The following is a 12,961-nucleotide window of genomic DNA, read 5'->3' as shown; positions in this document are numbered from 1 at the left end:
GTGTGCATTCAAATGTGCGTTTGCGGGCATTCATGAGTGTTTTGTGTCTGTGTGTTCTTGTGCACGTGACCATGACCTTGGCTGTCCTCTGCACGGCCTCTCAGAAGGATGATGGGGGTGTTTATTGATGAGATAGGGGGTTGCGTTAAGTGGAGTGGATGTAGGTTTAAAGCAGTTGGCAATGGCCGTCGGTACACCCAAAAATAAATTCACAATGTGGTGTATTTCAAATTATCAGCAAACCTGATGTTTTTTGGTATGTGCTGTCTATCTGAGAGGATGGACGTGGTTGGTGGCAGAATAGGAGGGTGGAGGAGGTGGACGTTTATAGTGTTTAGCTTGGGGTCCTCAATAGGTAAAAGGCGAAGGAGCTGCAGTAAGACAGGCGTAGTTACCCGGGCAATGCAGTACTCTCTGGGGTTCTCCTTCTCCAGCCCGTACTTCTCCAGCGCCTCCACCACAGCGAAGTCAGCCGTGTCTCTTGTCGAGAGCAGGATGGTCTTATACGGGATGTTGGGCTTCAGGCTGTCGGCGTATATCCGCAGAGTGCCTCCTGCGGGAACGAACAGCACACACATTTTGTTAGCCATTCGCGCCCTGCAAACAAATGAAAGGCCAGACCATTTGCAATTTCCAGATTATTTCAAATCTTGAGGGCTGAAACGAATAACCTTTCCAAACAGAAAAATATTCCGTTGCAAATTCAGTATCTTAAAATTGCCCGTTTTCCCTCAGAAACATCAAAATGATGCGTCAACTAGAAAATGATCACCTCTGAAAATCCCACAAGGGAGTCTTCGGCAAAGCAAACAGGATTTTCAGAGGCAGTACATAAAATGAGCTTGTTTAAAATAGCACTTTCTACTGGGAGAACGTTATTGTCCACCCACAAGCCATCCTGTCCCACCGTGTGTGTGTGTGTGTGTGTGTGTGTGTGTGTGTGTGTGTGTGTGTGTGTGTGTGTGTGTGTGCGGCGACCGTATGTGGACAGTGGTTAAAGCTGTTTTTAGAGTCGGTTCACTGGTCCATCTGTCTGTCTGGCAGGGTGGTTAGGTAATGCCTGAGTCACACACGCGCGCACACACGCACGCACGCACACGCACGCGCACACGCACACACGCACACACGCACACACGCACACACGCACACACACACACACACACACACACACACACACATACACACACACACACACACACACACACGGGACCAGCCAGCGTGTTGGTTTCATTTCTTCACCATGTGCACATGTCTCCTTGTGTGTGTAAACATGGTCAGCGTGAGGCGCTCCCACAGCATATGGCCTTCCGATGCAAATGTGACGCAGGTCACTTTTTTTTTTGACTGTCTCATTTAAAAACACAAAAATGTGAATACGTGTACTTTGTATCAGCACTGCGGGCGCTGATTGCAGCTGCAGAACACCTCCGCCAGCTGTTTCCTCCAGCCCTCCTCGCAGATTTCTCCAGCCCTGTCGCACTGGATAAGCAGCGGCAGTGAACCGTGGTTTTCAGGTCACTCTGCAGGTTTTCCCAGAGAGTTCACGTCAGGTTTTTCCTTAAGCCCCAAGGGGACGTTCGGGGACCTGTTCTGAAGCCAATCCGGCTCCGTCTTTGGCTCGTTGTCATTCGGGAAGGTGAGCCTCTGCATGGCGTCATATTCACTCTGGGAGCACGGTTGTTTTTTTATATATATATATTTGGCTCCATTTATTGCTCCCTCGATTTGCGATCAGTTGCTCAGCGCCCACTGCTGTGAGACGTCCCCATAGATTCCACAAACGCTGTGGTACACAGCAGAGACGGCATTAGCCAGGAAATGTGTGCTACTTGTTTTTGCCAGGTTCAGCACTTGAGCCATTAGCAATAATAATCAGACTCAGTTGCCGTTTCTGCAGCCAGACTTTGTGTTTACTCGAGCAAAGTTTTCGTGGGGAGGCGGGGTTGTTTTGTTTTCTTTCGCATTAACCAAATCAGCAGAGAGTGACATATCCACCTGGTGCTGTCGTTTTCACTTTATACAAAAGCTACAGTATGCTGATTCTAAGTAAGTCTACTTACAACAGCTTGCCATTTGCCATTTTTTTCCCCGTCGCTACTTTTCATTAATGTAGCTAGCCAGCCAGATGGAAAGACGACATCCCTGTTCTTAATCGTCTCCTAGCGTCTTATTGGTCAACCGTTTCTCCAATCCCCTGAACATAAATGTCCAGATGAGCAAAAACAACAAATCTATTTGATCGATGAACGAATCGGGGAGATGTGGGCGACAGGCTCAAGACTTAACTTTATTTAATCTAACAAAATAATCCTACTCCTATTTGTCTCTGCTTACATATGACACATGTCTGATTGGTGTTCTCCAATCGCCGCAGAGACATCGAGCCATCAAGCTCTTCATCACCTCCTAGTCTAAGGAATCTGCTGCATCTGGACAGACGGCCGGCTGTAGGAAAAGTCTCGGCGGTTTAATACTTCCTCTATTTCATAATAATGCATGCCATTAAGCTCCTGGGTGTATGCCGCAACACTGTTCTCTCTCAGAGGTCAGAGGTTTTTGCTCTGGCAACCACAGTGAACTATGAGAGCTATGAGGCTGATTGATCAGAACTGAAGCTGGGTTTGGCAGAAAAGGATGTGGATACTCAAGTAAACAAACAGTTTAAGCACCTGAGTCGGGCCTCCCATCACTGCTCATGAACTCCTGCATGCGTTTCTCCAGCTTCTGCTGGCGTCTCCTCTTCATCACCACCTCTGGGTTGGAGATCGTCCTGGTGAAGCTGGTCTCCGGCATGTCCTTGTAAACCTCTGCTGCCAGGCGGCTGTTTTCCCTAAACCACGAAATGAGGGGGACGGATGACAGAATAAATGGAAAACAAAAACAACAAAAAAAAGAAGAAGACAGATGGAGGAACAGAAAGGTCAAAGTTTAAATCACTATTCTTTCTTCTTCTAGAGGCTAAAAAAAAAAAAGATCCTCTCCGAGGACTGAGAGGATGTGAGGGCAGGACAGTAAGATGGATGACTATGAGGGTGTGGGTGTGTGTGTGTGTGTTTGTTTGTTACCCGTCCTCCCGGTTGAGCATCTGCTCGTCTCCATCAGGGATCCGGGCGAACTCCTTCTCCCTCTTCTTTTCCTTCTTCTTCTCCTTCTTGGACAGAGTCCTCTTGAAGTTCTGGATCACTCCGTCCTTCTCCTTCTCTGGACCATTACTCTGACTCTTCTGGTAGAAATGGGAAGAAGGGTCAGTGAGGCCCTTTTTAAATAGAGCCTGGCTACAGTTTGTAATGGCGTGCTCGTTTCTGATGAACCAACAGCACGAGGAAAAGACTATCTTCCTCAGCCATCTTACAAAGCTGACGAAGGGCTGTAATTTAGTTTTAAACCTTACTTATTTACTTCCGCCTCTGTTGGTGATGTCCTGCATTTAATAGAGCGCTCTTTTGACTGAGCACAGACCACAATAAGAGCATAATATAATCAAAATAAGGGAATTTGTAGCCGATGTGGTTGTTAAAACTGGAGCACACCCCAAACCCCCTTACAATGATCAGAGCACATTGTATCCAGGTTGCAAAATGGTCTCATGTGAACCTTAAGGTTGTGTTTTGGAACTGTGTTGCATCTGTGCAGGAAATATCTCAACATGACTTTGTCCAAAAACACAACAACATCTCCAAACCACAGTCTGCCGCAGGTGCTTTGACTTTAGCTTGTTCTTTTCTCTCACACCTGACGGGGGTTATGAGTGGGTGAGTCAGCTCTGCGGTAAACCGACTGGTCGACAGTCAAACAGGTTGACGGACAAAAACAGACAGAGCGGCTGACCTTGGGAAGGATGTCGTTCTCGTTCTTCAGGACAAAGCGTCCCTCTCGGTCGTCTTTGTTCCAGTTCAGCTGGACAACAAGAGGCTTCTCGTCCAGGTCCAGCTGACGCTCTTCTAACACACACACACACACACACACACATGCACACAGACACCAGTTCATCTGAGAGTCAACTATGCCGCCTTATTATTGTTCCTTACGTTGAAACATTGGTGAAATTGTTAAGATTATTTTGTCTATGGGACTCACCGCCACTGACGTGCACCTCATACAGGGAATATCTCGGCGAGGACAGCATCCTCATGTCTGGTCTGAACTTCTCAGCAAGCGTCTCGATGACGTCCTGCGTTGTCGCTGTGCTGGACACTCTGATGCACTTGGTGGCAAAGTTGCCGGCAACCCGGTCCTGGAAGTAGAACCGCATCACGCCATGGAACTCCAAGTCCTGTTCAAGAGACGGAGTGAGACAGAGTCCATAATCTGTTTCATACAAGCTGTTATTAACTGGCGGTTTAATTTCAGAAGCATAGTCTACATTCAGTATGTGAATGTTTACATGCGAACTATGAATATGGCTGGCATTAAAAAAAAAAAGACATGCTCTTTTATTACATTATTTAAAAAAAAAATGCCATTATCAATTGATCGATCAATAAAGCATTCATTATCAATGCAGGACTGTGCAGTAAGGTGACTGTCATGAGAGGAGAGAAGCATCACTGGCTGGGAGCCAGCAAGTGGAGTGTGTCGCTCGCACTGTTTCTTAAAAAGAAGCAGTGCCCTATAATTTATGAATTTCTAAATCACTTTCAAGAAGTTTCATTTGGAAGAACGGCGTTTGGTGTGAATTACAGGGGAAATAGTCGATTGGTACACTTCGAAATAAATTACTTCCATTTACTTGGGTTTAAAAGCAGCTTTTAATTTAAGGAGATTTCCCGTTTTCCCTACGATTAGTACCAAATGGCACCGTTACTTCCAGGGAACTTCCTTACTTCCTGACCTGTAAAACAAAGCGTTACCATTTATCGTGTTTTAGCTTTCTTATCCATTCTATCTCCTGGCCCTGCTCTAAGGAAACCTCTCTCTCTCTCGCTTACCCACACACACAAACACAAGATATACAGGCTCAAACAACAGCAAGCACCGACGCTGGATGTGAGCGCAGCAGGCTGAAATGGGCACCTGGGGCTATCTGCACTGTATGTGTATGCAGATACAACTTTATTACCTACATGCTGACATTTCCCTCTGCACAGAGCCTACTATAGAACGAGAATGTCTTACACACCCAGTCCTGATACAACCGCACGTAACGCAGTGCTGACACAGCAACTGGAGCTTGCAGCCGTGCGTGTGTGTGTGCGCGCATATGTATTTGTTAAGATTCAGCAGTGAAACAGGCCTCCTATTTCATTATAACGGCCATTAAAAATGTCTCAGAGAGTCTTAATTGAGGACATTCGCTCTCAGCTAAACACAAATCTAAAGCAGGACAGAAACAGTCCTGCACCACCCCAATGAAGTCAAACCGGATGCTAAACTATCGCAGTAATATGGAAGCAACAATGCACAAAATAACTGAAACACAGCAACAATATGGAGACGACACAACATCACGATCTAAAGCTGAGAAACTGGCTATGGAAGTAAATAAACATATCTCTAAAATAACCTCAACAGAACTGAGCATAACGAGCTTTAAAGTCGCGCCCGCGGCGGGGTTACGTTTCCCTTTCAGTTCCGTAAGGTTTTATGTTCGTGACGTTAGAAGAAGATGTTCTTCTAGAAGAGCTGCGGGAAAACCCTGATCGTGGTTCTTCTATAGCGCGGGTATCTTTGCTGTCAGGGTGCCAACAAAAACTATTTTGAATGTTAAAGAAAAGGCCTTGCCAGCATCTGAGAAGGGTAGACAACCGGCCGAGCAACTTTCTAAAGGTGACAGAGCGAATGTGTGTGTGTGTGTGTGTGGGACATACAGCGGAGGCTGAGGAGTGTGAGCAGGGTGATTTGAGGCGAAAGGTTTAAACTAGATTTAAACTGGATTAGTTTTACATTATTAAAGTCTGTCTGTGGCCTCCCGCGCATACAGAGGATATGAAAGGCCGGCTGATTCAGAAACATGGACATCAGCAGTCTCTCCCTCTTTTTTTTCTTTAGATGAAAGACAAATCCTTCTTCTCTCACCCGTTACCTCCCCCTTCCCATGTTTGATAGAGGCACAGTCAGGCAGAGTGGAAACACTGAGCATAGTTTCGATAGGCAAGGGTGGAGCCGGGAATGTGTGTGTGTGTGTGTGTGTGTGTGTGCGTGCGTGCGTGTGTGTGTGTTGTGATTTACTGCTGGAATGTGGGTCATTGAGGGTTACCGTTGTCAAGCTTGCGTAACCACTGGTAACTGTTTCTGTGGAGACACTAGTCCACTTGGGTTCAAACAAAGCCAAGCTAAGAGCCAGCAGTGGATGATTAACACACTGCCCAGTACAACTGCAGCAACTTGGCAACTGGGAATGGACAAGTACAACCACATGTGGCTCAAGTCCAGAGCAACAGTCCTACCCCACCACCCCCACCCCCACCCCCACCTCCCCCCTCCATACCTCCAGGACATGGTACAGTCCTACAGACACATGCCTCCAGGTTGTGGTCCGTACCCACAACCCTGTGTTCATGGCAATGGTCCAGTCTTCCACTCACTATATATTTACACACCTACTACAAAACTACTGAAACTCCATACCTCAACGCCATGGTCCAGCCCTAAACTTCTAACCCTCCAGAAAAATGGTCCAGTCCGACATTCCTATATTTCTGGTCCTATCCTACGCTCCCATACCTCCAGATCATGCTTTCAGTCCTAGAAACCCAGACGTCAGGACAGTTGTTCAATTCTAGCAGACAGCCATATTCCCCCATACATCCAAGACATGGTACACTCCGACAGACCCACAGCTCCGGACCATGGCCGGCTTTGTCACAGTACTGTATCCTATCTTGAACATGTGCTGTGCATTAGACTTGCAAACTCCGTTATTTGTTTATTTGCGTGGCCTTCTGCTAACAACCGCTCCCCTGCATGGGTGAATCATTGGGAGTGCTGCAGTAGAAAGGATACTTTACAGGTTAACATTGAACTACAACTACCCCCAGCATGAGGACTCTGGAGGAAATGCCTGGCTGAATATCACACAGACAAAACATGATAACGAATGTGACTGTGAAGATGTGCCTCGTCATTAAGGCTATATGTGCGACAACTCACTACCCATTTCAAAATAGTGAAAGAAACAGTGCACAAGAAAAGGGACAAAGGACACATTCATTTGGACTTTAAGAACACATGCCAGACCTCGACAACACCATTTTTAGCTGCTCGTGTATCTAAAGCTCATTTGAGCGTGTCAGCTAAATGCTGGGGGGAAAAAATTGCAAAATGTAAAATGTGAGGGCAACTACAAGAACAGACTGTTCAGTTTATCCTTTTTCGGCAGCTTTCATTCTAATAATCCCCAACAGCTTTTTTCTTCTTCTTTTTTTTTTCCCGCAAACAGCACGCGGGCTGACAGGAAATGCTAATGCAGCAGCGTGTCACCGAACAACAGCCCGGATAAGAGCCGCCACGCGCTGTCTGTCAAACACGCGGCCGCATACTTCTAGCAGAGTCGAAGCACACGAGGTATCGACTGAGGTTTAGGGGAGTCTTTGATGCTGAACTACTTCTGTCACTGTGGGAAAGTGTTTATGTGGCGAGTCGGCATGTAGAGAATGTACACACCTCTGCCACTAAGGCCCAGGCTAATAATTAACTGATGTGCTGTAGTTGCCGTGAGTATATTACACCAATATGGCAGCGTTTGTGGTACTGTGTGCCAGGCAGAGGCATCAGCGAAGGAATTCACACACACACACTCACACACACTCACACTCACACACACTCACACACACTCTCACACACACACAGAGGGGGGAGGCGGGGTAAAGATATGCGAGTGATACCTGTGACTAAACTTGTGAGGCAGGACTATTTATGACACACACACACACACAAAGTAGGGCAGCACTGTAGATAGCTGTTATCAGTTAGATAAAACCTGATCGAGACAAGGGAGGGAGAAAGTGTGTGTGTGTGTGTGTGTGTGTGTGTGTCATAAATAGTCCTGTTGCCCGTCATTGAAAGTTTCAGCGATTTAATCTGTGATAACCCCAATAGAAATGCATTTAATCCGGGGACAGTCAGTAAAATCAGCTGGGCCGCTGTATCGGCCGATGCTAGCTTAATTGCATCAGTGTCAATACCAGTAACAAGAAACTGCAGTACATAAATGCCACAGATGTGTGACAAGCAGAAGAATATTGGCCAATATATTTTTATCAATGTCTTAAACTCATATAAAATATCAATATCATGCTTCTGTTGACACAGTAGATTTCTTGTTTGGTTTTGTGACACACTTCCCTTTAAGTCCCCCTATTCAGCATGTATAGCTCATTCTGTCCCTTTCGAGTCACTCAGCTCAGGAATGTTGGATAAGTAATGCTACACGCATCCGTGAAAAGTGCGCGTGAATGTGCGCGAGACTGTGGGAGAGAGATAACCCGGGCCCATCGCGCTTTCTGACTAACGCCTCAGAGTCAAAGGTCTCCCAGGAGAGAGGGGTCGGGAGGTCGCGTCTGTGTTCGCATGAGAAAGTGAGCCGACTTCACTCTCTGGTCGTAAAAAAGCCAGCTTCCACCTGGTGCCTGTCTCTCATATGTGTGTCTGTGTGTGTGGGGGGGGGGGGGGGGGGGGGGGGGGGGGTGAAAGTGGCGGACTCAACTTCACGCGGAATGTACTTTTCCTGCTTGTAATTCTGCAAATTCCATACTAGATGAAAATTGAGGTGTGTTTCATTGCACCATGCAAACAAACAAAAAAGTATTTGTGTTTTATTATCACCTTCCTTCCGGGAGTCTCAGCTGAGTAACTTCACACCTCTTTCACAATGGAATGTTAGTATGTAAAGAGACACAGGAAGGAACTGGAAATAGTATTCACCTACCATTAAGAAACCGTCGCATGAATCACTTTGGTGATAATTGTCTTCCTTCTTATTGTCTGAACAGAGAAATACGTGGCAGAAAACTGTGCGTTTGTCTTCATAAAGCTTTCAGTTCAACATGAGAGCACTGTAACATCACTACACCATGAGGCTTGTGTAATATCTACGCTTTCAGTTAACATATTGCACATAGGGAGGGGGCAATAAACCACGGTATCTGTCCCTCAATGGCTCTGGCTGTACTATAAAGTATCTTGATCTGTCAGGTATCTAATAATTGGATAAGCCAGAGAAAAACAGACACCCCCGTCCGGTTATCAACATATAAATCGACGTCATGATATAACATTGCATACGCTGTGGTTGAAAATTGTATTCCCTGAACTGTGCATTAGGTATTTATGTCAAATAGAGTGAAGAAAAGGGGGGTCTAGACAGACTGGGGGGGGGGGGGGGACATAAGGACCAGTGGAAGCTGCAAAAGACAAATAAAATCCTGCACCGAGCTCAAAACATGCCGTCTACCTGTAGCAAGTTACGGCACGGCCTTTCTAATGTCCGTCTTTTGCTCCGTGTGCACTTTTGTTGGCGCATCCTCGCCAGAAGCTTGAAGAAATATCTTCACCTTTCTGCAAGCGAGGAGTTTTTAACTTGTGCTTGTTGTCCAAGTCTGTGTTTATGACCAGGTTTTCCGATTCCAAAATGCGGAGGTATAACTTTGCTGCTGGACACCTTCCGAGCCGAGGCACGTAGACGCAGGCGAGTGCCGCTGCGGCTCGATGTTTGACTGAGGTCTCTCTTTTCAAACCGAGCGACCACAAGTAGGTCCGGATACAAACTCTTCTCTTTGTTTCACCTTGATGTGATCAGTTTTGTGAGACACACTTCATCACATGCAAGTTATCAGTCACCGTCTCCACTCACTCCTTTGTCATTCACCCACGTCTCCTTTTCACTCTCCATCTCACAGGTAACGGCAGCACGCCTCCGACGCCGATTTTAAAGCCATGGCACGTACAGACAGCTTGGGTATATTTGTGTGTGTGTGTGTGTGTGTGTGTGAGAGAAAGTGGGGGGGAAGCAGGTTATCAGGTGTTCAGGAAACTAACCAGAGCTCCATTTCAGAGCATGTGAAGTGCTTTTGGCCTCCAGTGTGACGCTTCTGTGCCGAGGCTGAGCATAGCTGCGTACCCGGAGTGAATTCTGGTGCAAAACTGAGGACATGGCTTTAAGATGCGGCGCACACCATTCACAACTGGGCGGGAGGACGATTCAATAGCCCTGTTTCACTGTTACAAGTCAATCTTTACACACAACTCTTCCACCTGTCATTCAGAAAAGGGCGTGATGCTTCGACAGCAATATGAGATCTAACAAATATCTTAATGTAGAATTCTTGATGTGGCTTTAAATACATGTGCAGGCCCTGGCCGTCTATGCCTGTACATAAGGAAATCATAACGCATTACTTTCTGTGGGTTACGGTTGCAACAATACTGTATTTCTTCTCCTGTAGAGAAGAGCAATAGAGTGGTTAAAATGTTCCTGAAATAGCAGTGTTATGTAGCTCTGCTCTGACAAATGCATCAAGCCAATATTCAGCTGCTTTGGCTTTTTGGTTGTTTTTGGAGGGGGGGTTTTTGTATGCTGTTAGTGGACAGTTGATAGCATCCAGATTGACAGGAAATGAGGGGATAGAGAGACATGCAACAAAGGTCCCCAGCTGGAATCAAACCGTGGATGTTGCGGTGATGTAGTATCCATACTCACTTTAAACTCAAAATGTAAACTGGTCACACCCCGTAGGCCTCAACATGTCACACAGGGCATCTCTGATCACACCGTTACAGTTTCCACCTGGGCCTCTTTTTGCAACGGAGGATGGCCGAGTCTTACGGTTTTAGATGATAAGAGCTGGACGTGACGCTGGACACTAGAGTTGTTCTTCACCACGCGTCTGCAGCAGTAAGCAAGCAGCGGTCGCTTTCAGCAGGCCGCGCCTTCTCCAAAAGCAAAATCTCAAAAATTCGGTGGGGATCATGCTCACTGGGGTGTGACGAAAATGCAATATGAAGACAATTAAAAGGCAATAAAATGTTTCCTATTACAGAGCCGTGGCTCTGGGATAAACCACCAATCAATCGAGGCAGGGTCTCCCCTCTCTTTTGACTTTTTTATTTTTTTTAATCAAGCTTTGGGCAGCTTTTCTCTTTTCAGTGGGAAATCGGAAAATACGGCTTAGCACTACGTTTAAATGAGGCCCTGCCGCCCCGAAACACAAGTTTGGCCCGGTTTGGTTGGTTTAATGCTAAGCTATGCACCTCTCATTTCCCAATCTAAGCATAAACGACCAAAGTTTTTTTCTCTTGTTTACCAACAGTGGGATTTCTCTTTCACTGATACTGCAGCCCTGTGTTTAATTAAAGACCAATACTGGCACACCAAAAAAAAGGTTAAACCCTAGTTTCCATGGAGACACTGAACACTTGAATTTGGATTTTTTTTTTTTTGTTTGGCATTGAAAAGATGAATCTAAAGAGAAGGGAGGAGAGGAGCTTTGTGGATGATGGCTGTTTGAAAACGAGAATAGATTCCAGCTGCTGTGCGTCATCTTAGTCTCACACACACACACACACACACATGAACATGAGCCTAATAAAATGAACCGAGTTCCTGAGTCAATATTGTTGCAGCCCCACCTGCAGTAACACGGGGGGGGGGGGGGGGGGGGCCTGTGTCTAAGGTCAGCCGGGCCAAGGTTTTAACTCCGTTAATGTGGGGAGGGGGAAACTCGTCCCACACTGGATCCCAACCGAGACATTTCAAAGGCATCACATACACCGACAGGCCGAGGAAAAGAAAAGGGGAGGGGGAGGGGGAGGAGGAGGAGGAGGAGGAGGAGGGTGACGACAAAGAATCCCATCGCATGAAGCAGGACAGTCGCTTTCCTCGAGCTTTAGATAGGCAAAGGATGCAAAGCTCACAGCACACCATCCACAGTATCAAGTATCTCGCCGGTACTTGCGGTTGCAGATGTATGATCAGAAACTGAAGTCCACCTCCGGTCGTACTTTTTGTTTTAGATTTAAAAAAAGGGTTGATGACACAGCCTCAAGCTCAACAAAAAGGTCTAAACTTGATGTTTGTTGTCTATACTGTCTTTGTTGCTGCCGTATGCGCAGTATGTTTCTTTACTGTTACTTTTTTTTTTTTTAAATAAAGTTTTGTTGCTGGTTTTTAAGTCAAATATTGAATTTATAATAAAGAAATTAAGAAAAATGACAATAGGATATGAATGACTATGGCATATTAGTGTTTAGTAAATCAGGCGGGTGCAGTTTGAGGTGATAACTCTATGCTACTTTCATCCAAGAGCAAACAAAACAAAACCCCATTACTGTGCAGTAACTCAGTTTTTAGTTTGAGGTAGTGAGGTCTGTGAAAAAGGGCGAGTACTGGTATTTGGTGTTGGTATAAATACATGGAGTTGAGGTACTGGAATCGATATCTGGAAGGAAAAAGGAAAAATCGGTGACCAAAAAAAGAAAACAAAAAAAGAAAAACACACGCCTGGACATCTGGAAGAATTCAACATTATAGCATTAAGCTAAAAATGTGGCTGGAAGATAAACAGCACAGTTTCATCTTTTCAACAGCTAACGCAGCTTGTAGGCTACAAGATGGGAGACGCGTTCTCCCAGTGCCGCAGTATACAATGAGGGTGTTTATGAGGCCTTTTCTAATGTTTTTGAAATGACTAAACAGACCCATACCACCAAATCAGTTACTGTCAGGGGAACAGATGGAGGAAACCTTGAGCCGATGATGATTTATCGCTGACCTTTTTAAAAAAACGCAAACAGCTAGAGTGAAACCTGCAATCATACAAGAGTCACTCCCTGTCTAAATAAACTTTCTGACCAAAGAAAGACGCCAAATATTTAAATATTACGACAAAGTCCTGTAATTCCATCTTAAAGTTGGTGCTGAATCAAAAGTCAAAATATAATATGGCGACAGTGCCATTCTTGATGAAAAACAACACTGAACCACCCGGAAAAACAATGACAGGCAGCCCCGGCCCATTTCCTCTGT

The 12,961-nt window shown here is 45.8% G+C and overlaps 1 protein-coding gene across 1 annotated transcript in view; it reads right to left on the bottom strand.

The window, feature by feature from the left end:
* afdna (afadin, adherens junction formation factor a) overlaps positions 1–12,961 on the bottom strand; it is a 79,738-nt gene that overhangs the window by 50,878 nt on the left and 15,899 nt on the right. Inside the window, exons 2-6 of the mRNA XM_070925448.1 lie at positions 4,078–4,273; positions 3,829–3,938; positions 3,066–3,223; positions 2,670–2,830; positions 384–553 (exon numbers count right to left, since the gene is read on the bottom strand). Coding sequence (XP_070781549.1) covers positions 384–553; positions 2,670–2,830; positions 3,066–3,223; positions 3,829–3,938; positions 4,078–4,273 — 795 coding nt within the window. The remainder of the gene's footprint in view (positions 1–383; positions 554–2,669; positions 2,831–3,065; positions 3,224–3,828; positions 3,939–4,077; positions 4,274–12,961) is intronic.

The sequence above is a fragment of the Enoplosus armatus genome, chromosome 19 (assembly GCF_043641665.1).
Source record: "Enoplosus armatus isolate fEnoArm2 chromosome 19, fEnoArm2.hap1, whole genome shotgun sequence".
NCBI classification, from domain to species: Eukaryota; Metazoa; Chordata; class Actinopteri; order Centrarchiformes; family Enoplosidae; genus Enoplosus; species Enoplosus armatus.
This window is presented reverse-complemented; position numbering and strand designations above follow the sequence as displayed.